The 27639-nt window shown below is 52.9% G+C and overlaps 1 protein-coding gene across 1 annotated transcript in view; it reads right to left on the bottom strand.

Annotated features, from left to right (window-relative positions):
- Positions 1 to 10005: 10005 nt before the first annotated feature.
- Positions 10006 to 27639, bottom strand: part of KCNK3 (potassium two pore domain channel subfamily K member 3) — a 36617-nt gene continuing 18983 nt past the window's right edge. Inside the window, exon 2 of the mRNA XM_068985768.1 lies at positions 10006 to 10931. Within this exon, the coding sequence (XP_068841869.1) occupies positions 10006 to 10931 (926 nt within the window). The remainder of the gene's footprint in view (positions 10932 to 27639) is intronic.

Genomic DNA, 27639 nt, shown 5'->3' with positions numbered 1-27639 from the left:
GTACTCCAGTGATTGCCCCCTGCCTCTCCCCTCAAGGGTAGACCAGTTGCCTCACAGAGGAGCTGAGTTTGAGGCAAGAAGTGAGAAGTGGAGGAGATGAGTGGTGCTCAGGCCCGGAGCTGGGGCTGAGATGTGGCTGGGCAAAGCGGAGCTAAATGAACATTAGTGGGGGAAGGGGGTGAAGGCTGAGCTAGCAAAGAGGCACCTGCTATTTTCAGCAAGTCCAAATCCTCAGCTCAGGTCACTGACATCCCAGGAGACTAGAGAGCTATGGACTAGAGCGCCCAATCACCTGTGAGCAATGATCAAACAGACAATTTTAGAGCACAGATAAAAGGAAGCGGTAAGTAGCTGGAGTCAGTAACAGTTCATGAGGAAAATGCTGGAATAAATGTCACCCCCAATGAAGGGTCTTCGATTTGGTTTTGTTCTCTTCTGATATTTTCATCAAAGCCTTGAATAATAGCACAGCAAGCTGGATTATTGAATCTGTGGCCGATATGGAGCTGGGAGAGAGTGGGAATAGATTTAATAGTGGAACCAGGTTTCAACATCCAGAACATCATCAAAAGCCTGACACCAACCAGATGAGATTCTAGTAGTGCTAAGTCAGCGAGATCTTACACCAACATTAAGCAAAGCAACTGCTTCGCTACAGTGCAGGAGAGACCTGGCTTGAAAGGGACATAGCAGGCATTAACTGTTTCTCTTACCGTGGCATTTTCTATCTGGCATATGCACGGTCAAGGACAAAGAGATGTTCTCAGTCCTCCCCGGCCTGGATAAGTAAGCAGGAAATCAGAGTCAGGAGGGAGGCTCACTTTAGTTATGAGTTGTCAGCCTGGGGAAGAATGCTGTGGTTCCCTCTTCCCCAGCCTGGCCAGGTTGGAGCCGCAGAGACTACCGGAAGGAGAGATGGCATCTTCTTCCCAGGTTAAATATCTACTTAGCCAGGAACTTGCTCTTCCATCTTCTGCTTATTTGAACAAGTCTGATAAACACTGGGGACAAGTGCCAGGAGTTCCTGGGGGCCATTCGCACTCCCTCTGTCTGGCATGGTGGGTGTCCGGTGGGCCAAGGGGACACTGGAAGATGGCTGGGCCACCTTTGGATTTTTACAGATTCCCCCAAGAGGGCAGGCTGCAGGGCCAGAGGAGGCTGGCCTTTCTGTTCAGGGGGACCCCCGCAGGCTGGAGCCTGAGGACACATTGGGTTGGCCTTCTGTGGGAGGGGGCACTGAAGAGGCTCCTGTGTGGGTTCTGAAAGCCCCCAAAAGGGCCCTCGAGAGCCAGCACTGGGAGCCAGGCCCCGCTGGGCTTCCATTGTCTTTCTAAGTCTTCACTCCAGTCTGAGGCTGTAGAAGGGCCAGAAATAGAAGGAGGGGATGGGGAAAACATGCCTCCTTCCCTTTCTAAGTCCTTTCAATTGAAGGATGGTCTATTCTGGGAACAGGGAGAATACAAGCATTAGAATGGATTTGAGATTAAAGTTTTAAACTAGACTAGACTGGGACTTCCTTAAACACAAGAGTGACCACAAAGCTCTGGGATTGGCCCCAGCTGTTATTTTAAGAGGCAGGAATGGAAGAAGCAGGCTACTGTTGCTAAAGGCTATGAAGGCAGCAAAAACAATATCCACCAGGTTCAGACAGTGCAATAACCCTGCAGGCTATGGGGCTCTCAGCTGCCAGGGATGGAAATCCATCTGGGACTTACACTTTCGGCCTCCTGTGACAAGATGGCCTGAGGTCAGGGGTTCCAGGGGCTGCTCACTGTCACAGTGATGGATGAGCTCTGCGTCTGCTCCTTCTGCCAGCCTCTCTGTGCCCGCAAGGTCTTCTCTCGTGGCTGCCAGGACTCTCGGCATCACACGCAGACCTGGCAGAGTCCGATCAAAGTAGAGCAGCAGTTCCTCTTCTGGGATTTCTTTTAGGAAAGCCTCTCCCAGTAGCCCCCAGCAGACTCCTCTGAAGAACCCATTAATCAGAATGAAACACACACATACTAACCCAATCTTTGGAAAGACGCTTGAGGTCTCTGAGACTGGCTTGTTTCTTGGAACTGGGGCTGGGGAAGGGTGAGCACCCGAGGAATGTCTCCCTCTGCCTTCAAGGCGGAAGGGCGCAGGGATGGCTCTTGATTAGGTAATCAGAACTGCCTGCCACAGGACTTCCCCAGCGGCTCAGCGGTAAAGAATCCGCCAGCAATGCAGGAGAAGTGGATTTGATCCCTGAGTCGGGAGGATTCCCCTGGAGAAGGAAATGGTAACCCACTCCAGTATTCTTGCCTGGAGAATCCCATGGACAGAGGAGCCTGGCAGGGGGGTAAACCCCATGGACAGAGGAGCCTGGGGGGGCTTACCGTCCATGGGGTTGCAAAGAGTCGGACATGACTGGGGGACTAAACAGCAACAATAGTGTCTGCCACAGTGGTTCACACGACAAGCTCCAGGAGAGTTTTGGTGGGCTGCAAGCTCACCGTGAGGTGGCTGCCCATGTGTTAGATGTGCTGTTAAGTTGCACTAATAGGGGCATCCAGAGCAAGGGAGGGGAGGGTCATCACCTCTGTGTGGCTGGACCACCCAAGGCAGATCAAGCTCCTGGGGAAGAAGTAACCCAAAGCTCTTCCACGGAAGGGCTGATGAGAGGTCTAGATGCACTGTTTATGGAGGTGTGGATGAAAGAATAGGATGTTTAACCTGGAGAAGATTGGGAGGTAGCTGTCCATGTGGGGAGCTGTTCTTGAACAGGAAGAATTCAATAGAAAGAATATGGCCAATGTCTCCATATGGTCATTAGAGATGCTTTTCAGTGAATGAAGGGGCTGCCTCAGAGGGCAAGGGTCCTGTAAACGAGGCCGGATGGCCTGGTAGGTAAGATGCTGAGGGGATTATTGTTTTGTGGGGAGGCTGGACTAGAGGCCTTCCAGGCAGGGATGTGCACTGAGTATTGTCAGAGATTCCTGGGTGGGGCTTTGCCACTTACTGAAAAGCAGAGATATTACTTTGTCAACAAGGGTCCTTCTAGTCAAAGCTATGGTTTTTCTAGTGGTCATGTATGGATGTGAGAGTTGGACTGTGAAGAAGGCTGATGCTGAAGAATTGATGCTTTTGAACTGTCTTGCTTGAGAAGACTCTTGAGAGTCCCTTGGACTGCAAGGAGATCCAACCAGTCCATCCTAAAGGAGATCAGTCCTGGGTGTTCATTGAAAGGACTGATGCCAAAGCTGAAGCTCCAATACTTTGGCCAACTCATGTGAAGAGTTGACTCATTGGGAAAGACCCTGATGCTGGGAGGCAGTGGGGGCAGGAGGAGAAGGGGACGATGGAGGATGAGATGGCTGGATGGCATCACTGACTCGATGGACATGAGTTTGAGTGAACTCAGAGAGTTGGTGATGGACAGGAAGGCCTGGCATGCTGCGATTCATGGGGTCGCAAAGAGTCGGACATGACTGAGCGACTAAACTGAGCCATGTGACCTTAGGCAAGTCACTTAACATCTCTGAGTCTTACCTTTCCTATCTACCAGAAGGAGGGTAACAGCATTTGTCTGCCAGGGTGGTTGTGAGATCTGTCAATTCGGGGGTACACAGTAGACACTCATTAATGAATAAACCCTTGATTCTCGAGCATGTCCTTTACCTTTGGAGAAGAGTTGGCACAGTACCTTCTGGAAGCCAAAATTCTCCTTGGAACTTCTTGTGGCCTGGAATGAGGGCAGAAGGAGAGGTTTTACGACAAAGGTGAGGACAGAGCACAGCACAGCCGGCCAGGCTCCCTGCCCCAGCGGCAGCCTCGGTCTCTCTCCCTAGTTAAACCTGTGTAGTTGGAAGGACAGGACCACTCAGATCCCGACACTGGGTCTGGAACAAGCCCAGGGACCTAGGCCTTCTTCCTACCACTTCAATCTGGTAGTCAGACCAGCATATTCTGTGGTCAGGGATGACCTGTTCACATGCTCCCTCTTCAGTAAATGAGAACTGTGGAAGTGTGTTGACTTGGGGACGTGGCTTAAGTCAAAGGCATGACCATTTCCCAGGGAGCCCCTGGCCCTTCCAGGTGAAGGGCAGGGGCTGTTTTTAAGGGTGTTCTGCTGCCCTTAATCCAAAATCCAGGGCTCTGGGTAGAGTTTGCTCAAGTGAAGTGGGTAAAATGTTTAGGACTCCTTGTCTCCTTCTGTTAACAAGTTCTGTGAGCCACCTCCACCTGGGGCTCTCCAGCCCAGGGGAACCAGCCTGGCATGCTTTGGGGGACAATTGCGGCCCAGAAGTACTGGGGCCAAGCAGGAGCCCTCACCCAGCACATCCACCGTCAATATGGAAGTGAATATGGAACAGTCTGGCTCTCAAGACCTTGTATCTTTCTTTAGTTTTATCATCTGTAAAATGGAAGTGTTAATCCTCACCTAAATCATAGGTTGTCCAATGAGCCAATAAGACAATGAAGTGAGAGGGCTTTGTACATGGAAAATGCCCCTTGTGTGGACTTCGGGGAGTTCACGGCCAGAGAAAATTATGGAGAAGATCATGTCATTTCCATCATAGCCCCCATCCTTATGGGGGGGGTGGGGGTGCACCACCTACAAGGCCCTTCCCTGCAGCTGGGCAACGAGGGGCAGGGGTGTGAGTCTCCTGGTGTTTGTCCAGATGTAGATGTGGGAAACTGCCAGCATTGGAGTGACTCAACCTCGGAGATTAGCAGCTTTCATCTGAAATCAGAGTTAGGGAAGGCTGGGTGCTTACTCTGTGTGGGTGTGTGGGAGGGGGCGTGGAAAGTGAGACTATATCTGGAGTCCAGTCCTGGCTATCTTGCCTCATGACCTTGAGTGTCTCACTTCCTCTCTCTGAACCAAAATCACTTCCTCCCTTCCTCTGAAAGAGAGGAGCTGGACCGAAAATCTAGAGGAGTGTGCATGTGTGTATGTGATTCTTTGCGATCTTTGATCAAGGTGATGGCAGTGCCTGAGGCTGTTGTTCTAGTATCACTGGGCGAGAGCCGGGGACCGTGTCCACTACAGACTGGGCAGTTCAAGGGCCCCTCAGGAAACAGAGTCTCAGTCTTCTAGCTTGAACTCAACTTCGGGCCTGAGAGGGGACTTCAGTTTCCTGCTACTCAGTGCAGATGGCAAGGTGTGCCCTGGGGTGGGGCTGTTGCCTTTTGCTCTGACAATATATCTGTTCTGAAGTCCTTCCTTGGCCCTAGACACCCCTTCCCTGCCCTTGGCTTCCTGAGATAAGTTGTGGTAAAGCTGTCGGCCTTATGGGGGCAGTGCTGAGCCAGAAAAAAGAGCTAAATGGTTCTGTTTGTGGGCACGTGAGGACCTGAGGTGGAACCGAACTTCTTGGCTCCATCAGGATCCGTCATCTTTGAAGGGAGACATTTTTAAGTTATGGCCTCCTGTCACCAAGGTTCTGAATAAGAAACCACATATCCTAAACAGCTCAATGGGCTTCCCAGGTGGCACTAGTAGTAAAGAACACGCCTGCCAATGCAGGCGACGAGAGATGTGGGTTCGATCCCTGTGTGGGGAAGATGCCCTGAAGGCGGGCATGGCAACCCACTCCAGTATTCTTGCCTGGAAAATTCCATGGACAGAGCAGCCTGGCGAGCTACAGTCCATGAGGTCGCAAAGAGTCCGACATGACTGAAGCGCTTTGGACACATGTAAACAGCTCTAACTTCCGCCAAACCTTTGCTGAAGACGTGGCCCACCCAGGGGACAGGATGCAATGAGCTAGCTGAGACTATGCCCTTCCTAGCCAAGAGGCCAGGGCTCAAGTCCCAACTCTGCCACCAACCCACTGCCTGATCTTGGCAAATGAGTTGCTCCAAGCCTTGGTTCGAGCTGATGCATAATCGGGAATAAAATATGTATTTCATAATGCCATGGCCTCCAGTTAGAGAAGGAGTTATAAGCTAAGCTCCTTTTGGAATTTATTGAGGGGGAAAGGTCAACCTTCCCCCTTCATCAGACAGAGATTTCACTAGGTCAGCTTTCCCAAAGTGCACTCTGTGGGACTCAGGGTATGAGGAGATGCCTTGCAAACAGAAGAGCTGGTGCTGTGAGTACATTTGGGCAGCACTGGGTGGAGCCCAGGTGAACAGCTGTGTCTGGGGCCAGGCTTCTCAGAACCTTCACTGAGCTAAGATGTCTTGGGATGCTCCACGCTTGAGCAGTGTTTTTCCTCGCCCCACCCCTCGGGTTCATCTGACCAAGAAACCTTTTTCCCACAAGGCACACCACGGGACTCATTTTGAGAAGTTTCCGTTGCAGCCCCTTTTCTCTCTTAGCTCCCAGGAAGCTTCGGTCTCCATCTGAGGCCAGTGCTGAGGCACCACATCAGGAGAAATCGTGGTATTTTTATACCCCTCCCTGCTCTGTGGTGCTGGTTTGCTATTTTTGTTTTGCTGTACATATACTTTTTAGTGCAGGATGCCTCAGAGGCTGGGTGGAAGTGAGGAGGGTGAGGGAGGCATCATCTGGAGATAAAAGAGCCTGCGCGAGGGCCACAGGCTGTTCCAAGCCACTAGGAGCTATGGGCAGGGGCTGGGATGCTGTTTCAGCACTGCCACCTTTCAGATCACCCCTCGGAAGACTAGGACGAATGCAGCCCCTGGGGCATTGCTTCCACTTCTGATGATTTTGCTCTAGGCAATGAAGAAAGGAAGGCAAGGGTCAGCAAGTTTATGTTCTGTAGGAACTGCTTAGGAAAGTCGAAGCGATCTTGGACCGGTCACTGCTGACCTCAAGAATGACACTGTTTCTTAACTTAGCTGTTCTAAGAAAGATAAAGGCAGACAGGCTGTGGGCAGGAAGCCTTGGCTTTTGATGAGATGTCTTAGGTGCAGGTGAGCCAACAGGAGCTCGAGTTCTGCGGTGGCCAACCCAAGGGCTGAGGCCAAGCAGTGTGGTCCAGGGGCCTTCCCCCAGCTACAGGGAGCAGCCAGGAGCGCCTCAAAGGCTGGCTGTGTCCTGCTTCCTGTAGGTGCCACCACTTCTTTCTCTGATTCCTGAATCCCCAGTAAATAGGTCTTTCTCTGTATCTTTCAAGTGACCTATATGGGTAGGTGGGAGGACTGGGATAAGGTGCTCCTGCCCCTACCCCTTTTATTTCTCCAGTGTATTTCGATCTGCAGGGAGCAAACCATGAGTAGGGAGAGAAATCAGTTTAGTGGGCTGTGACCAGCATTTTATAACATGAACTAGAATAGAAAGCATTAGAGTGCACTGGCTGTAGTACAGGTTTCATGAAAGATAGACAGACAGGTACATAGATAGGCATGGGTTGTGGTGTCAAAAGCCACTGTGGCTCACACTCAGTGACATCTGGAAGCCAGTGGCTAGCTGATTCCAGGCACTGGCACCAGCTGGGCAGGGCCCGTCTGCTCCGGGGTCTGTCCTGGGTTCTGGGGCCCACTGCCAGGCTGAGCTCTTCCTCCACACCCAGAGAAAAATGAACCTCGAAGAGAAGTGCCCTCTATGTATCTCCCCCTGAGCTGTGTTTGCTGTGTGTGTCCGCAAACCCTGGCGGGGGAGTGGCTGCTCCCCAGTAGCGCCAAGGGTACATGATAACAGAGGCAGCTGAGCCTGAGCCTGGTCTCCATGGACAGTATTTATTAGGCGCCATTCTCGGTGTGAAGACAGATACACAGGAGGGGCTGAGGGCAGGCCGTGGCAGCTGCGGCCTTTGGGGTCCAGGGGCTGCCCGGGGTGAGGGTGTGGGTGCAGGGGCATGTCACCCACACGTATTGCATATTCTGTGGCAGTGTGCCCAGGCATAAGGCATTGGGGAAGCAGAGAGGCTGCCTGCAGTGGAAGGGGTGAGGGAAGCAATGTTGGCCTTCCAGTTCACTAGGAAAGACCGGCAGGAGACAGAGCAGCCCACTCTGTGAGCGCCATTCAGCCTCCTTCCCCACCATCTCCCTGCAACTTTGGTTGTGGCTCCCTCGGGATTGACGGGACGGGACCCCTCGAGGGCAGGGTCACACACAGGACAGAAGCAGCCAGCACCACCGCACCCCCCAACGAAGACACAGAAGGCAAACCCAGGTCCTGGGCCCCGCTCTCTATGGCACCTGGGCAGCCAGGTCCTCCTCACTGGGACAGGACTCACACACAGACTTCCTCCCTCCTGGAGGCGCCCAGAGGCTGAGCATGTGGTCGGGGTAGGGCTGGGGCTGATCACCTTGGGGGCCCCCACTCCAGCTTCCCTGAATGCCAGGGTCGGCCCTGTTCAGCAGTGTTAAGGAGCTGACACAGGAGCAGTAAGAGGGAGTCGTCTGGAGGGGGAGAGGCCCCTCACCCACCCCTCGATGGTGTCCTGAGTTGCGGTCCCAGTTCCTGCTCTGGGTGCCAACGGTGAAGAGCCTAGGATCTCACCTCCATCTGCTGCCCTCCACCTGGGCTTCCAAGTCGCAGGTGGGGCAGGCAGTGGGTGCAACAGGGAGGGCCGTTCCTTGCTGCAGCCATGGTTTCTCTCTAGCTCCTTGGGACACAGGTACCATCGCTGTCTGTGGGGCCAGAGATCACGTCCCAGGAGGACACGCCTGTGGCTCTCTAGGCCACTCTGCCGGATTCCCAGACTCCTAGAGCCCAGCTCCTGGCCTTTCGTTTGTGAGTCTCAGCTTTGCTTACCTGGCCCTAAGGATTCCCCTGTTTGTGAGGGGGAAGTTCAGAGACTGCGCAGGGGGTGGGGGTGGGGGTGAGTGTCCTGCCCTGTGTCAGCAGCCCACTCAGAGCCCTGCCTCGTGGCCAAGTGGAGGATCGGCTGAGTCCAGCACAGGCTCAGTCCTGAGCTCTGGTCCTGGTCTAAGGGCCAGCTGCCCACCCAATGCCAGGGTGTGCAGGCCAGGAACTTTGCTTGCAAAGAGCAGGCAGAGGAGTCAGAAGGCAAGAGCACTTGGGACAAACAGCCTGTGTTCTTGCTCCCCTTTGCCTTTTGTTACCCGCGTCATCTTGGGCAAGTCGCGTCCCACGTCTGGGTTTCAGTGCCATCTGTAAATTCGGGGTGAGAACTCCTGCCCTGGTGACCTAACTGGGGGATGGGGCGGGGTGGGGGGGGGGAGGTTGAGAATCAAACCAATTGGTAGAGAGGACAGGGTTTTCCAACTCGCTCCTCAGATCTAAGAGTCAGTGATTAGTAGCAGCAGCCAGTGACCACAAGGAGGAAGTTTTCTGTTTGATTCCAAGGGTGGTGTCTGATCTGGAAGGCTGGGTCTGCCTGCAGGCCAGTTAGCTCTCATCTCCCGGGGGACCATCCAGCAGACTGTTGGGCCCCTACCTGCCCCTTCCCTTCTCCACCCCTCCTGCAGCCTGCCTGCCCCTGCTTCCATCTGCCTGCCCTCTGGGGACTAGCTTTAGGGACTGCTGGGTTTCCATTTCCTCCAAAACTGCAAAGCCATGCAAAACAACACCAAAGAGCGTGGGAGACTGGGAGACACAGCTGGGGATGAGCAAGGGGAGTGGGACAGAGTGGGGGTGACCTCGACAAAGACACCTGACTTCTGGAGCCAAGGGAAGGCAGGAGACCTGGAAGGACAGAGGTATAAATAGAGATGCACACTTACACGGAACACTAATTTCCCTCCGGAAGGAGGAGGGGGAGGGGCTGGGGGGTTCTGGATACCAGCAGGGGCCTCTGCGAACTGGCGAGCTCCTAATTTTTCCAAAGGGATGGGAGGCTCCCAGCTTCTGCCTTCCCTCCTCGACTCCCCTCCCCCCAAGTTTCACATTTCTCGGAATTTGCAGGGCGCAGATGGGGACTCCGGGGTTCCTCAGAGCCCCAGCTCCTGCCGGCTGGTGCGAGCAGGCACAGTCGGAGATGGGGGGCAGGGGGAGGGTGGTGAGGGATGTAGGGGCGCCCCCACGGGGCCGAAGGCGGCTGGGGCGGTCCCTTCGCAGACCCTTGCTGCTTCTGGGGCAGAAGCCCCGTTCCCCCCCACCCCGCCCCACCCCGCCCCACCCCGCCGGTGCTCCTAGGTGCTCCAGGCCCCGGAGGGGGGCGTTCACACGGAGCTCCTGCGCTTCATGAGGCTGCGGAAAGTGGACAGGCTGTGTAGGCCCGTGGACACGGAGCTGATGGCGGAGCGCTGCGCCCCGCTGCACAGACAGCGGTGCGAGGGCGTGTCGCTGTAGCGGCCGCCCCCTCCCGGCGATGAGTGGCTCTGCTCGACGCACGTGTCGGACGTGGAGAGGTCCCGCGGGATGATCATGGGGATGGAGTACTGCAGCTTCTCGCGGCTCTTGTACCAGAGGCACGAGCACATGGACTGGAAGTGCAGCACTTCGGCGTAGACATTCCGGAAGCCGCCGCCGCCGCCGCCCGCCGCAGTGGATGAGGCGGTGTCGGTGGTGTGCGCGCTGCCGCCCCCGCCGCCCGCGCCGCCCGCGCCGCCCCCGCCGCCCGCCTGCCCGTTGCGCGTGAGCAGCGCGCGGTGCTCGGCGTCGCGCTTCTCGTCCTCGGCGTTCATGGTCATGAAGCGCAGCACCACGAGGTTGAGGAAGGCGCCGATGACCGTGAGGCCCGTGAGGATGTAGACGAAGCTGAAGGCCACGTACTGAGGCTGCGTCTGCAGCGCCTGGTCCTTCTGCAACGCCACGTAGTCGCCGAAGCCAATGGTGGTGAGCGTGATGAAGCAGTAGTAGTAGGCCTGGAAGAAGGTCCAGTGCTCGTAGTAGGAGAAGGCGGCGGCGCCGATGCACAGCGTGCTGATGCACGAGAAGAAGCCAATGAGCACCATGTTGGCCATGGACACGTCGGCGCGCCGCATGCCCAGCCCCCTCTTGGCTCGGTGCAGCAGGTACTTCACGAAGGTGTTGATGCGCTCGCCCAGGCTCTGGAACATGACCAGCGTGAGCGGGATGCCCAGCAGCGCGTAGAACATGCAGAACACCTTGCCGCCATCGGTGCTGGGTGCCGCGTGGCCGTAGCCTAGAGGAGAACGGGGCAAGAGGAGAGAAAGCACATGCTGATGGGGCTGCCCTTCCAGAAACCTGCCTCCCTTTCCCCTGCTCTCTCCTCATCTTCTGCCACGGTGGTGCGGAGTCTGGCCTCTTTTTCCCGACAGGGAAGTCTGGCCTACTGCAGCCCACGAGGTCGCAAAGAGTCGGACACGACTGAGCGACTGAACTGAAGAAAAGATAACAGAGTTATGGGCGCATCCTTGTCCCCAGGCACTGTGCTGGTTCCTCACTGATGATTTTCCGTTTATTCTTCTGACCACTCCCTGGGGGTCGGTAGAGAGAAAGAAGAAGCAGGGAGGGTTAAGTGCCTTTCCAAGGTCACACTGTTTGGAAGCAGAGCAACCTGCCTTCAAATTAGAGTCTGTTTGATCAAAGACCCTACCTTTTTCTATACCCAGAAGAGGAGCTGACTGATGCTGCTGTTGGGAACTTAGTCACGGGTTGCATGAAGAGCACTGGCGAGCCAGTTGGGAGACCTGGCTTCCAGTTCACTGCCTGTGGGCATTGGACCTGTTCCTAGTCCTCTCCAGGCCGCGGTTTCCTTGACTATAAGGGAGGAGGTTGGACTTACTGAGTTCTGACATCCTGGGATTCAATGTGAAGGGAGGGAAACTGGGTTCCTTGATGAGTTCCTTGCTGCCAGCTAAAGCTTGGGGGGTAGTTCCCCACTGGAGCTCCCAGAGGCAGCCAGCCCACTTGTGTCAGAGAGGGGGAAAGGAGACAGTCCCCTCCCCCCATGAATTAGTGCTCCACAGTCCTCATCAGACTCTGTCTGGGGCCCTGTGGTCATCCTCTGTGCCTGCCCCGGAAGTAGGGTCTGTCCTTATGGCGAGGTGGTGTTGCCTTTGTCAGAGCAAGAACCTTCCAGGTGTTACTATCACCAGGCAGGCAATCTCAACCCATACCATGCCCACCCTGCCCTTCAGTCCTTAGCCAGGAGCCAGGCAGAGGCAAAGCCTCCTTCTGAGCCAGTTATCACATGGCCTCCGTCAAGAGTTCTGCCTGGAGGACTTCTCTGATGGTCCAGTGGACAAGAATCTGCCCGTCAATGCAGGGGGCTCAGTTGGTCCGGGAGGGTTCTACGTGTGTTGGAGCAGCTAAGCCTGTGTGCCACAACTACCGAGCTGGTGTTCTAGAGCCTGCAGGCTGCAAGTACTGAGCCTGTGTGTTGCAACTGCTGAAGCCCGTGCACCAGAGCCCGTGCTCTGCAACAAGAAGAAGCCACTGCAGTGAGGAACTCGATCAACACAGCAAAGCCTGGCCCCTGCTCACCACGACGAGAGAAGCCCCACGCACAGCAGCAAAGAACTAGTGCAGCCAAAAAAAGAAAAGGTCTACCTGGAGACATGGAGGGGAAAGGACCTTGGATGGAAACTCAGAAGCCATTGGCACAAGTTCTGGCCCTGTCATTAGTGGCTGTGTGACCTTGGGCAAATTACTCCCCCTCTCTGAGCTTGTTTCCTCATTTGTAAAATTATGTCTACTGGTCCTGGCCCTGCTTCCTTCACTGGGTTATTAAGATACTTATTACATTTATCAATAGATTGTTATAATAAAGTAATGCTTTCTATTTTCCCCTCCCTTCTCAGCCTTACCAGACTTAACCAAATGCTTCTTCCCTGCAGCCATCCTGGATTGCTCACAGCTGGAAGTGATCTCTGCCTTGAGTGGCACTGAGAATGTTCAGCTTTGAAGTCCAGGCCCCGCTCTGTCATTCAGGCTCCCAGCTACATATGAACAGCTAATACTGGCTTGGGATCTGTGGGAGTGGACATTGCTGGACCTTGTCATGTTCCTCCCTACCTGCCCCCCGTCCCACACACATTGCCAGCCAGGCCTGTGGGGTATGCCCCAAATTCATTTGATGAGTTGATGGCAAAGTAGGATATCATCTGCCCTGGTGTCTGATCTGCATTCAAATCCTTACTCTGCTATGGACTATGTATGTGTTTTGTTGTTTGTTTGTTTGTTTTAAAAAAACTGTCTGAGGAGGACCTCCCTGGTGGTCCAGTGGTTAGGACTCCTTCCACTGCAAGGGGCATGGGTTCAATCCCTGATTGGGGAACTAGGATCCTGCATGCCACTCAAGGTGGCCCAAAAATAAAAATAAAAAAACCTCTTTAGCCTTAGTTTCTAACATCTGTTAAATGGGACTATAACTAGCACCTGCATCACAGGGCTTTAGGGGAAAAATAAGTGAGAGAATGTGTATAAGGCACTTAGCATAGAGTCTGGTACATATCAAGTGCTCGAATGATGAAGCACCAGGTTTCCTCCACATTTCCAAGAGGTCACCTGGACTGGTGGACAGCTCAGATCCAGTAAAGTTGGCATCGCTGTGAATCTTAAAGCTTAAGGAGGTCTGGGGTGTGTGAGGTTGCAGGCTGCTCTTAGATTGGGTTCCCCTGCTCCCCAACTATAGCATCTAGCTGGTGACAGTGTCATCCCTTGCCAGGGGCCTAGATAGCTGAGCTCTGGAGTCGCTGGGCCTGGCCCGTCTGGGCCCCAGCAGGGTGAGAACAGATTGTGCCCGCCAGCTTGGCCACGGCAGCCAGACCACAACTCACCTAGACAGCTGGGCGGGCCCTGAGCCAGAGTAGCTCCTCATCCTGTCCTTCCCTGTCCCCCAACGGAGGGTGTGGGGGAGAGCCTGGCACTGTGGCTGGGGCTGAACACAGATTGGGAGGCATGGACCAGCCTCGGCTTGACCACATGCTGGCTGTGTGACCCTGGGCAAATCTGTTCCCCTCTCCGGACCCCTCTGGTCTGCTCTGTGAGCTTCAGTTGGTAATTCCTACCCTGGCCGTCACTGCTACAGCTGCCGTCAGGAGTAAAGGAGAGAGAATTCCCTAGTGCTCCAGGGATTAAGACTCCATGTTTCCATGGCCAGGGGCCTGGGTTTGATCCCTGGCCAAGAAACTAAGACCCCAAAAGCTGTGTGGAGCTGCCAAAAAAAAAAAGTATAGGAGAGACTGGACATGAAAGTACTTTGGAATTTGTGGAGTTCTGGAAGGAAGAAGCAGTGAGCGGATCTCACGGGGGAAAGCCGGCCTGAGAGTGTAGTCCTGAGGATCAGGAAGTTCCCTCGGGGTCAGGCACCTGTATCCCACCGTTTGAAACATACGCCACTGTCACCACCACTGCCCCGTCATCTTGTGTTTGTTCATAAGCTGGGACTGCTCCTGACCCTCCATCCTTTAGGAAAACCCAGTGCCTGCCTGCCTGGCAGCCTCAATGCCCACTGTGGCTGCCCACAGAGCCCCCCACCCCCGCTGCAGAGCCTCATGCCCTGCTACAGGCACTGTCCTGTCCAGGGTGGCCACTGCCTAGACATGCCTCACACTCTCAGTCAGATGCCCTCCAGGGCCTGCTCTCCCTTCCTACCACACGCTGAAGCTTCAGATCTTATCCTTCAGATACATTTTAAACTTTAATGCTCAAAAACTTCCTACAAGGTCGTTATTATGACTATCTCCATTTTTTATGGTTGGAGTAATGAAGGCTGGAGAAGCCTCGTGAGTTGGCCAAGGCCTCTAGACACTCTGACTCATTGCTCATTCCGATGCCTCAGAGCCAATTTATCACCCAGAAAGGCAACCAGGATGGGAAACTGAGGCCACAGAGAAGAGCATCCCACTAGGAGCCCCGTCCCTGGACACTGCCCTGAGCTGGACGTGGCAGAAATGGCAACAGGGGTGTGATGCCAAGGCATTCGGACGCTTCTCTGAGCATCAGGCCTAGGGTCAGTGTGCCCCCGCCCCTTCGCCTGTTCTATTGTCACTGGGTGAAAGAGCAAGGGAGCCGGGAGGACCTACTGACGTGGGCACCCAGCTTGTAGGGGTGCCAGCTAGGGTGGAGCCTCTCCCTGGGGGCCCTGGAACTTCTGGGAAGTAGCTGGGAGTTTGGCGAGGCCTGTCTGCCTGCCAGCAGGCTAGCCGCCTGCCGCAGTGCTCGCCCCCGTCAGGCTTGGGTTTACGAGGGAGAGAGGGATGAAGGGAGTCCCCATTTTCTCCTTCCTGTCCAGCCCCGTGCATCTCAGGGTAAGGGGCTCCCTCTGTTCTTGCATGACCCTGACACACACAGAGGCTGTGCTCTGGGGCTGATTCTCTGAGGGTCCTCCCTCACAGTACCCGATGACCCACCAGCCAAAACTCTCATCCTGACCAGGAAGCTCAAGCCCCTGCCACTCAGAGCGCTGACTGGGGCTGCGCCAGTCCCCTCTTTTCCTAGCCACCTTTTCTGAATCCACCATAGACTTAACGATCCTCAGAGCCAGAAAGGTCCTTACTGATCATATGGCCTAGTCTTTATATTGTACAGATGAGGTACTGGAGGCCCAGAGAGGGAGAGTGACCTGTTCAAGGTCACACAGCTAGCGAATGGCAGAGCCAGGACCATAACCCGGGTTATTCCATCCCAAACTCAGTGCTCTGTCCTCTGCCCTCTGTCTCAGTATAACCTGTTCATTCAACCAGAACCCAGCAGCCCCTGCTTGGGAGCAACCCAGCTAAGAGATGCCTAGAAACCTGGCTGGAACATAGAATTTACCTGAGGAAGTCAGGTGGCTGGATGTAAATAGTCATTAAGAATATTTTGAGACAACAGGAAAAATTAGGTGGGATGGGAACCTCAGGGCCTCAGTTCTTCTCTTTCCTTCCCAACATCACCAAGGGGCTCAGAAATTGGCTGAAGCTCTGTCTTCCAGGGAGATGCAGAGGGTTGGGGTCCAGCCGTCCCTGTTACTGAACTTTTTCTCCCTGTGGCCTGTTTCCTTCTAGTCAAAGCACAAATAACCAGCCTGAGCCCTTGGTAATGGCCTTGGCTGGGTTGGACTCAGCTGTGTGGTCCTGTTGACCTCACATGCCCACATGCTTGAGTGCCTGACCTCTCACTCTTGGCCTAGCTGGCAACACGGTTAGAATGCTGGCCACAGCCTTGGGTGGAAGAACATCATGGAACTAGGGGACTGGAGATCTGGGGCTCTGACCCGGCCCTGACCATAACCAGCTTGTGCCTTGGGCAAGTCCTTTTTCTTCTCAGGGGTTCAGTTTTCCTCATTTGTGACATGGAAAAATAGGAGAAGATAAAAGGTCCTCACCTTTCCACCCTGGCTATGGATGCCTTTCTTTTTTGGTTTACCCACTCATTCATATAGTCTAAATTTTGAAGGATTTTACTTACGAAATATAATATGTTGATCAGTACAGTGTAGCTACTACCTAGAATAGGCACTGAATAGATAATTGTGAAAAAGTGAATTATTTTCCCATCAAAATTAATTAGAAACACATTTGCCAATCAGAACTTCTGATTAACATGGGATAACTGATTTTAAGAGACTGAATTAAGTTATTGTTATGCTTTTTAAATAGTGAAAATGGATATGTCTGTTTTCCACAGGAATCTCTGCAGTTTAGTGGTATAGGTAAGAGTAGCCTCTGGAGTCAAAGAGATTTCAACTGTGACCAGGTCATTTAATCTCCTAGGTGCCTTAGTTTCCTCATCTGTAAAATGGGAATAATGATGCACTGAACTCATAGAGTGGCTATGGGGATTTGATAAGTTAGTCAACTTAAAATGCTCAGGATTTTGTGTGTTTAGTCGCTCAGTCATATCGAACTGTTTGCGACCCAATGGACTATAGCCTGCCAGGCTTCTCTGTTCATGGGAATTCTCCAGGCAAGAGTACTGGAGTGAGTTGCCATGCTTTCCTACAGGGGATCTTCCCAACCCAGGGATCAAATCCAGGTCTCCTGCATTGCAGGCCAATTCTCTATTGTCTGAGCCATCAAAGAAGCCCAAGGATATTGGAATCAATAAATATTCATCATTATTATGAATATTTGGGGAAACATCAAGATTACATGGTCGTTAAAGTTCCTTTCACCATCCACATTCTGAGATCAGTGTTGCCCAAAGGTAGATTTCCTAGAATACTAATTTCATGGACTGTTAATAACTGTTGGGTGAGAAAAGTCTTGCTTAGTTAAATTAAATTGCAGGGACTGCTGAATTCAACTGGATTCTTTGTCATTTAAGCGGAGGCTATATGAGAGCCCTACACGTGTCCGTGAGCAAGGTCAGACAAAGTTGGGAGAATGTGCTTACGTTTTCCTGCTTATGTAACCTTGGAGCGCTTCTCTTACGGTGCTTATTGCTGGACAAATGTTCCTGGGAGCAACAGTTTGGGAAGCATTCTTCTGTAGCATCAAGAACTCTATGGTTCCTTATTCCAGGTCCCTGACTTTGAGATTCTCTGGTGTCCCACCTCTGGTTGGCCCAGCCCCTCTGTAGATTAGAAACACACAGCCCTTGGTAATGCCTAGCTGCAACCTGTTTCTGGGTTCCCCGCAGACTTAGTTATCTAATGTAAATACAGCCCTGGCCAGGCTGATGTTTGCCCTAAGAGAAGGTGGATGAGATGACCTGTGGCCAGAGATGCCCACAGGCTGTGCGCTCTGGGCCAAGCTGGGCTGATGCAAAGCTGCACATGGGGAGGAGGTGTGACCTCAGGGTGCTGTCTGGGCCTGGTAGGACAGCCAGGGAGGACTGGGGGCTTGAGAGAGACAGGGCAGTTCCCGGGGACTGGCTGTGAGACCCTGGGTGCCCCCAGAGTGGGCGGGGCTCTCCCGCTGGGCCTGCGGAGGGCACCTCAGAAAGGCCCATGGAGGACTCACAGGCACAGACAGGGAGCCACCCCCTTGGTACAGAGGTGGCAGCAATGTGAAGCCAGGAAGTAGGAATGGAGGCGCTGCTGGTGCCTTTGGTGTGTTAAAGGAGATGCGGCGGAAGAAAGCTGGCAAGATTGCCCAGGCCTTCTGGATGGAGGCAGGAGAGAGGCTGCCCAGCTTGGTGGAGGTGGGGCAAGGAGGCAGGCCTCCTCCTTCCATCCTCCAGAATCCGGCTCAGACCTCGCCTTTTCCAAGAACCTTCAGAGCACCTTCCCAGGGCTGGAGGCACCTCTCCCTCTGCCTGGCTCCCAGGCCTGGATTTGTGCAGAGGAGCTCTGCAGGACTCTGAGCTTCTGGAGGGCCTGCAAGGCCCCTTGGTGTCTGGCACAAGGCCTGGTGGGTGCAGCTGCTCAGATAACACTGTTCAGCCCAGACAGCTGACAAGTATGAGATGTGGATGAGAGAAACCTCCTTTAGACACCCAGGGTTGGGGGAGGATGGGGAGGAGAGGCCACTGTGACTCACAGCTCCTGCCCTCCCAGTGGCCCTCAGGACCCTGTGAAATGAAATCAGCTTCAGGGCCCAGAAGGGATCCCCTCTGTCCCAGGCCTGGCTAAGGCCTGAGGTAGGCCTGGGAAACCACTCACGCCTCAAGGATCTGGCCTGGGAGGAGGGACCAGTGCGCAGAACTGGGTCTGGAGTTTGTCCCCCTCCAGGCCAAAGCACCAGGGAAGGACAGTTCTCAGGCACAGCCCCCCTCCCTCGGCCCTGCCCCTCTCCAGGGCCTCTCTTCCCATCTTCCTGGCTCCTCTTCCAGCTTTTGTTTCTACTGCCCACCATGGTCCTCCCCCTTCTCCACCGTCCTCCCCAACTTTCCCCTGTGGGGGCCTTCTGCCCTCTCCTCTTTCTCTCTTTAAGCTCGCTCCCATCCACAGGTGCCCCATGACTCTGGCTCAGGGTCCTCTGATGTAGGACAGTCCCCCTCTTTCCCCCTCCCCAGGCCCACATGGGATTAGGGGGAGTTGAGGAGGGGGGGCAGTGCTGGTGTCATGGAAAATCGCCGCGGCAGCCAAGGTCAGTGTTTGCAGACACAGCCTGGCCTGAAGCCAGGCCTGCCTCCCTGGCCAACTCCCTCTGGCCTATCCCAGAGGCCAGCTTTGCACAGGGGCCCTCAGAGGCACCCCAGGGCTGTTCTGAGTCCCAGGGGCCAGGGAGCCATCCGTCCTGGAGTATGGGAGACTATGTATTTCAACTCGTTCATTGTACAGATGGGTAAACTGAGGCCCAGAGAAGGGCAAGGACAGAGCCAGGACTGAAATCCAGGGCACTCTGATCTTGCTCAGTCCTCACTGCAGAGGGGAGCCCTCAAAAATCTGTTCTGGTAGGACAACAAAGAGTGAAGGTTGTTGTAAGTGTCCATTAAGTCAAAGGCTAGCTTGAGGTGGGTGATGGGGCCAAGAGGAGCAGACCCAGATGATGAAACCACGGTTTTTGATCTCAAAACACCTGTTTGAAAGCAAATCAGATGCAACATCTCAGGAGAAGCACTTTGAAACCTTCAATGCCCCATCCAAAGAGAAGGTTGTTATTACACAAATTATTAAGATGCAAGGCAAAAGCGGGAAATGGTTCAGGAAGAGTTTAAGATGGTGGGACCTCAGGGAGAGCTAATGGTGGAGAACTGCAGTTCAGGTATCAGGAAGGGCTTCACGGAGGAGATAGTATTTGCCCCGAGCCCTGAAGGATGGGTGGGAAATACAGGGCTCTGATGGAAGGGAGCTGCTAAAACAGACACAATGCTGGGAAGACACGTGGCATGTTAGGGGCAGAGAAAATTAACCCAAGGCTGAGTGGCATTCTCACTAATGGAGGGTGAGGGGGACATGACCAGACTCTCTCAAGAAGGCAGCTACATTATACATCTCAAGAACCTTGGAAATGTATCTGCCTGTGACCCTGCAATGCCACTTCTAGGAATCTCTCCTGGCAAAAGAACCAGAGATCGGAACTAAGATTTATGAACAAGGATGTTTATAGCAGCATTTTCATTGTGAAAAATTGCAAACAGTCTGAATGTTCACCAATAGGGTCTGAGTACTCTTGCCTGGAAAACCCCATGGATAGAGGAGCCTGGTAGGCTGCAGTCCATGGGGTCACTAAGAGTCGGACACGACTGAGCGACTTCACTTCCACTTTTCAGTTTCATGCATTGGAGAAGGAAATGGCAACCCACTCCAGTGTTCTTGCCTGGAGAATCCCAGGGACAGGGGAGCCTGGTGGGCTGCCGTCTATGGGGTCGCACAGAGTTGGACACGACTGAAGCGATTTAGCAGCAGCAGCAGCAGACATTATGTGGTGGAATATTGTGCTGCCATTAAAGCGCTGTTCTTAGGAGTCTCTTAATTACATAAAAAGACTACTATTGAATATGGCATACAGATGGTAGGATACAACTCTTTATGTAATGGGATCCCACAGTAAACATACAAATATGAAAAGTGTAACTACACACACACACACACACACACACACACAGAAATAGAAGCTAAAAAGCTCCTGAGAGTTTATCTTTGTATCATGAGGTGAAGTGACAATCCCTCAGTTGTGTCTGACTCTTTGCGATCCCATGGACTGTAACCCTCCAGGCTCCTCTGTTCATGGAATTTTCCAGGCAAGAATACTGGAGTGGGTTGCCAGTCCCTTCTCCAGGGGGATCTTCCTGACCCAGGGATTGAACCTGGGTCTCCCTCACTACAGTCAGACTCTTTATATCTGAGCCACAGGGGAAGAAGCCCATTTGCATCATGGGCTCATGATTAATTTTAATTTTCTTATATATATATTTTCTACAGAAATCTATTACTAAGTAGAAAGCAATGAATATTATAACAACAGCAAAAATTGGGGGTTATTTGGAGCAGAAAGTTCACTTGAATAGTGAAAGTTGGTATGGGAAGCAAAGCTAAAATGTGAAGCGCTTTGAAGGGGAGGGGCAGGAATTTAATCTTAACTTGAAGGCATTGGAGGAGCAATTGACAGCTCCTGAGTATGGGAGGCACATGCCAAAGAGGTAAGTAGATGGATTTTCCTGGCACCCCTGTGTGTATTGGTGGGAATGGCGGTGAGAAATGGCAGGAAGAATGCAACAGGAGACTTCTGCACGGTTCCATTGTCAAGGGCTCAGGCTTAAACTAGACTCAGGAGGGGAGAAGGGAGGGGAGGAAGGAAGGAGAGAGGAGGAAAGGAACGGAGAGGGGAGAAGGGAAAAAAGTAGATGCACCATGTGTGAGATGCTCTCATATTTATTTGTGGATTTAAACTATAGGGCCCATGTGTTAGTCGCTCAGTCATGTCTTTGTGACCCCATGGACTATAGCCTGCCAGGCTCCTCTGTCCATGGGATTCTCCAGGCAAGAATACCAGAATAGGTTGCCATTCTTTTCTCTGGGGATCTTCCCTACCCAGAGATTGAACCTGGGCCTCCTGAATTGCAGGCAGTTTCTTTACCATCTGAACCACCAGGGAAGCCATTTAAGGCCCAGGAGGGCAGAGATTTTTGTCTCTTTTGTTACTACCAGTTTCCCCATACTTAGAAGAGTGCTCAGCACATAACTGGCACTTAATAAATCTCTGTAGAATGAGTGAATCAGGGAAAGGAGACCTCACAGATGAGCCTGAAGGTTGAATGTGGTGGAACCACGGAGGATGAACAGAGCATGAGGCCCAGGGCAGGCCGTGTTTCGGGCAGCAACCCTGGGTGTCCCAGGAATGGTGCCGACCTGGGGCCTGCCAGGTCTGTTCTATGCCAGCCACTGCATCAGGCAGCCATGGCCCCGGCCTGTGGCCTCCCTGTATCCTGTGACCAGCTGGACAGAACATGTGCGAACTTATAACTTCTAGCAGATGGGTTCTGGTGGGGTTTTAATTAAATGAATCCACCAGGGACAGTCTGGCATTGAGAAAGGAATTCTACAGCACAATTTAAAGTGGACTTGGCCACCTCAGCAGATGGCTGGAGATGCCAGTCCCCCCGCACGCCCCGCCCTTGTGCTTCTTGAAAGGCTGTGTCTGTAAGTCTGGCATCTGGCTGGCCTGAGTCCTACACTTACACACTCTCCGGCTCTTCCTGCTTTGCCCATGGAAGAGAAGCAGGCTCGTGTTGGCATCTCTTTGTCAGACTCCCCCAAAAGGGACTGAACTGCTCCCAACAGGAAGTCTTGCTGGGTCATGGGGGCAACAGTGGCTAGCCTGGGTGTTCCCAGTTGACTGCACCACGTGTCCTGGAGCTGAGCCTGCCGGGAGCCTGGCCACCTGAGATTGCATCCTGCAGGCAGTGTTGTGTGGGGTGGAGGCTGGGCACAGGGTGAGAACCCTTGGACTGTCCTGGCCCAGAGGGTAGGGTAAGCAGGCATGGAGTTAAAGAACACCCAACCAGAATTCAGAAGTCTGGCTCTCATCGTCGTTCTGTCACTCCTTGTAGGAGAGGAGATGGTGAACTTTTCCTATAAATGGCCAGATAGTAATATCTTAGGCTTCATAGGCCTTTTGGTCTCTTGCAACCGCTCACCTCTGCCATCATATCAAGAAAGCAGACACAGACAATATGTAAATGAATTGGCATGGCTGTGTTCCAATAAAACTTTATTTACAGAAACAGGAAGTGGACCATATTCAGTCCATAAGCCCTAGATGGCTGAGCCTGCTATAGGGTCTTTGTTAAGGCATGTCAGCTCCTGAGCCTCAGTTTTCTTACCTATTACATGGGATGTTCAATTAGAAGATTATTTCTTCTCTGATAAGCTATATTTTAAGATTTAATAAATTTCTAGCTCACTCTGTTCCACATACCACATAGGCCCTGAGGAGAGGAATGGGTTTTGAGCAGGGTCTGGAGCCCAAGCCTGCATGTGGAACTGGTATTCACAGCTCTTTGGAGGCCATGGCTGCATTTCCCGATTTCTGAACATTGTTCGTGCTCTTTTTTCCTCCCTGATAGGCTTCTACTCCTCCATCAAAGCCCATCCCGCAAGTCAATCCCTTTGTGAAGCCTTCCTTGATCCCACCCACCTAAACAAGTCAGTGCTCCTGGAGCCTTTTGTTCATCATTCACCACCCCACAAACATTCATCCATTCATCCAGCAGACGTGTTTTGAGCCCTTAATATAGGCAGTGCTCTAAGTTCTAGAATAATAGCTATGTCTGTGTTGTACTTAAGCAGCCCTCTGTCATTTACAAAGTAATTTCTCTACATTCTGTTGTTTAAGCTGGCACACTATTATTTTCTATTTTGCAGATGTGGAAATTGAGACTCAGAGAGATGAAATGTTGTATCTCAGGCCATGTATGCCAGAATCAAGCTTGAAATTCAAAGGCCATTCTCTCACCATTCTACTTGGCCACCTGGGGACCCTCCAGGGTGGGATGAAGTCAGAAGACCTGGGTCTGCTTCTAGCTGTACCACTGTGATCACAAGCAAGACCCCGCCCTTCTCTGGGCATGGGGATCCTCCTCTGGGAAACCAAGAGCTGGAGGAGATGCTCTTGAGACCCGTGACATTCTAGGATCCTGGGCTTACGGAGGGGCCATGTTCCCTCCCCTATGAACAGTGGAGAAAGCGGTGTTCTCAGGGGGACTATTGAGTCTCCAAAGCCATGGTCCTGAGCCTCCAGATGTGTGTTAGACCCATAGTTGTTGGGGCACTTTGCAGAGCTCTCCCCGCCAGCGCTGAGCAGAGGCTGGGCACAGGGTGAGAACCCTTGGACTGTCCTGGGGAATGGAAGGCTGGAGCCGGGCTGGTCCCGCTGAAGCAGAGGGGCAGCCAGAACTGACTCCAGAGACAAAATTGAGTCCTCACACAGCCTCCCAGAGCAGGAGGCTGCAGAGAATAAGGGAGGAGACTGAAGCACGTCCCTGCCCGAGTCTCCCTGGGGAAGTCCTGTTGGTCCCCAGATTCTCCCTTCTGAATGCTGAGCCCTGAGGGGCTTCTAGCCCCACCCACAACTAGCTGGAGGGACCAGTCTAGGGCCTTGAGCTTCTCATTTTCGCTTGTTTTTAAAAATATTTATTTGGTCCCTTGTGGCTCAGACTGTAAAGAATCTGCAATGCAAAGGACCCAGGTTTGATCCCTGGGTCAGAGAGATCCCCTGGAGAAGGGAATGACTGACTCCAGTATTCTTGCCTGGAGAATTCCACGGACGGAGGAGCCTAATGGGGTTGAAAAGAGTTGGGAATGACTGAGCCACTAGCACTTTCCCTTTCATTTATTTATTTGGCTGCGCTAGGTCTTAGTTGGGGCATGCAAGCTTAGTTGCCCCGTGGCATATGGGATCTTAGTTCTCTGACCAGGGATTGAACCCACGTCCCCTGCATTGGAAGGCAGATTCTTAACTACTGGGCCACCAGGGAAATCCTCTTTTTACTTCTTTAGTTGCTTCCTTCGTCTTCTTCCCCTCTTCCGTCCTCCTCTTCCTGTTCCTTTTCCTCCGCCTCGTTTTTGCCTCATTTTCTCCTCTCGGTCTCTTTCTGGATGTGGAGGATGGGGATGGGGTCTTGAACTTCTAAGGAACTCTGTGCCTGGCGCCCAGTAGAGCCAGTGGTAAACGTTATGGTAGCAGTGATGTTGAAGCAGCCATAGTAATGGTAGTTAATAATAGCAGCAGCAATAGTAATAGTAGTAAGTCATAGAGCTTACATTTATGGAGCATCTGTGTGCCCAGCACCGTCCTAAGTGCTTGACATACATTATTTTATTTAATCTTCACAAAAACTTTATGGGATAGATATTATCTCCGCTTCCCCTATAAGAAAACAGAGGCACCAAAAGTTTCTGCAACTCATTCAAGACCACACAGCCCATGAGTGACTGAGTCAGGATTTACAAATTCAGGCCTATCGCCTCATGCAGCCTAACCAGTGTTAGTGCATTAAATGTTCCACCTGGAAAGCAGATTCCCTGGTTTTGAGCTGAGGAGACTAAGCTGAGCGGCTGGGTGACCAGGTGGCTGAGTCCCGTTGTCTTTCTCGCATATTCCAGTGGCCTCTGGGGTCTCTGGACTGGGTTCAGGGATCTGGGTCCATGGCCCATCTGAATGCTGGGATAGTCGTGGCAGCTCGTTCCCTGTCTGTCAAATCAGGTGCCTTCCCCAGTTCTTTCCAGGCCCTTCTCCCAAGAAGCCAGGTCCAAGCGTTTGCTGGGTCTCCACAGAAGACACTCTCACTGGCCCAGGCCAGGCCAGTGGTGGAGGAGCTCAGAGCCAGCCCTGGAAACGGGACCGAGTGGGCAGCAATGGGGACCCCAGGGAGGCCACAGCACTTTGCTGGTCTCAAAAAATCAGCTGGAAAATCAACAAGGCAAAAGGGCTTTATTCCCTCTTTGCTGGTCTTAATTAATTGAACAAACATTTTTTAAGCACCTACTACTTTGTGCCAGTACCAGGCTGAGTGCAGGGAAGGGTCACGGGGCCAAGGATGGCTCGGTCTTGCCCTCCAGGAACAGAGACAAGTCAGTGGGCAGGTGGGAGAACACTGTCCTTTAAGTGAAGAGTTATGCTGGATATGGCAAGTCTATGCAGAGGGGGCCTTCTGTGACTGTGGAACTGTGGACACCCAGGAACTAGAAGGGAGTCAGAAGGCATGCAACATTGCCAGTGATCCTGTGGCTGGGAACACGGTCTCTGAAGATGTCTCTGGACACCTGGAAGCATTGTTCAGGGTGGATGTGAACACCTGGCTGGTGCACCAAGCTGCTTGGTCCTGCTTGTCACTAGAAATTGGATCAAGGTTTGTCTGAGGCCATACTCTCCCTCTCTCCCTCCTTCTCCTCCTCTTTCATCTTCTCCTTCTTCTTCCTCCTCCTTCTTCATCCTCTACCATTTACTCTTTTTTAAAGTACACTTTTAATTTCAGACCAATGTTAGGTTTGCAGCATGAGAAGGGGATGACAGAGGATGAGATGGCTGGATGGCATCACTGACTCGATGGACGTGAGTCTGAGTGAACTCTGGGAGTTGGTGATGGACAGGGAGGCCTGGCGTGCTGCAATTCATGGGGTCGCAAAGAGTCGGACATGACTGAGCAACTGAACTGAATTGCCTTCCTTTTTTAAACACTCAGAGCCTCCAGTGAGGCGTCGCTGCCTGCTACGTTTCCATCCCATCCCTATTGCCTTCTCCCAAAAAGGCTTCTTCCTGTTCTGGGCTGCAAGCGTCCCCTTCTCTCAGCTCTGCACAGAGCATCCATCTTTACCACTCCTTGGCCTCTTGGCAGACGCTGCCTAGCGTATTTACCCATCTCCTTAATGCACAGCGATGCCTCTGGGAGCAAAGCTCCTTTCAGATAAGTCTGCCTGTGCAGACTGGAAGTTTGGTGGGGCAGCTGGCCCAGGGTGGTGCTAGACACTGGCCAAGGCTCTTGAGAGGCAGTCAGGGCCTAGGTCTGGTCCCCCAGGTGGGGACTTGTCTCCTGAGCTCCCCACCCTTGTGGCTGGGTCTGGAGTGGCAGGAGGGAACCAGGAGTGGGTGGAGTGTAAGAAGGAAGGGGAGAGAGTTGGGGACAGCCACAGGCCGGAACAGAGCCTCTGCTCTCTCTGCTCTTAGTGCCTCTACTAACAATGGCAACAGTATCAGGAACCCAGACACCCTTGCAGCAACCTTCTCTAATTTTCACCAGGACCTTCAAGGTGGGCATTATTAACTCAATTTTGGTGAGGAAACCAAGGCTGAAGTTAAATACTACTATTCCCAAGGTCATGCAGGTAAAAGTTGGAAAAGCTAGGATTCAACCAATATTTTTAAAAGTCCAGGTGCTTTCAGGTGTCCCTGGGACCATACACTTTGTGAATAGAACATGCAAAATATGTCCCACAGGTCATCATTCTAAGACCATGGGAAGCCCCTCAGGGTAGGTTCTGGGTCTTAGAGTCTTGGCTCTCTGCATTGATCCTGGTGGCATCCTGCCAAAGACCATCTGTTCTCCCCTTGCCTGCCTTCTGCCAAGCTGATGAATCCAGAAGTTGAATGGCCAGTCCTTTCTGTCCCAGGGAACAGCCCCCTAGAGGTTCTCTTTGGAGTGTCCTGGGATGCTCCAGTAAAGGCCTGGGGTCAGACAGAGCAGGAGGTGAGGAGAGGGGAGCTGGAGGGCAGGGGGCTGGCGCCTCCAGGGAAGCTCTGGGGCAGAAATGTCTGGGATGGCCTCCCTCTTCTCATGTCTTTGGAGTTGTCCTTCCTGCCACACCCTAGTTAAGGATGGACCCAGGTAGCACCTTTGCACCAAGTGGCCCTGGCCCAGGCCACAGCATATTGGGCCAGGGCTGCACACCTGGTCTAAGAGGACCCACATTATTGGCTGAGTGGACCAATCAGATTGTCTCTCCCAGGGAATGGGCTGAGGGCTGAGAGGTTGCACAGCTTTGGGGAGCTAAGCTGCCAGGCTACCAAGAGCTGGGTCCTAACTGAGACCAGAGGGAGCCAAAGCCACACGCAAGTCAGGGTTATAGCGGAAGAGAAGCCAGAGTGAGCAGAAACAGCAGAGACAGGGATGGTGTGGCCTGATAGAGATGGAGGGAGAGGCCTGGGCTTCTGACTGGTGACCTTTGACCCTGGCTAGGTGGTGCTGTTTCCTTTCAGAAGTCCCCTTTAACTCACCCTGGTCCAAGGAGACACTGTGCCCTGGCTAAGCTCCAGTCGCTACAGATGGAGAAGCCATGCTCCCGAGCACCGGGTCCCAGGTATGTCTGGCAAAACGAGCAGCACAGCAGAAGGGCCCTGGGTGGGTGTAGGGAGATCCACATGGGCACAGTGCTCTAGAGTGTTCAGTAAAGTGAAAAGTAAAGTGAAAGTTTTAGTTACTCAGTAGTGTCTGACTCTTTGCGACCCCATGGACTTGTCCATGGAATTCTCCAGGCAAGAATACTGGAGTGGGATCTTTCCAAGCCAGGGTCGATCCCAGGTGTCCTGCATTACACACAGATTCTTTACCGTCTGAGTCACCTGGGAAGCCCATAGTGT

The sequence above is a fragment of the Capricornis sumatraensis genome, chromosome 1, assembly GCF_032405125.1.
Source record: "Capricornis sumatraensis isolate serow.1 chromosome 1, serow.2, whole genome shotgun sequence".
Lineage (NCBI taxonomy): Eukaryota > Metazoa > Chordata > Mammalia > Artiodactyla > Bovidae > Capricornis > Capricornis sumatraensis.
This window is presented reverse-complemented; position numbering and strand designations above follow the sequence as displayed.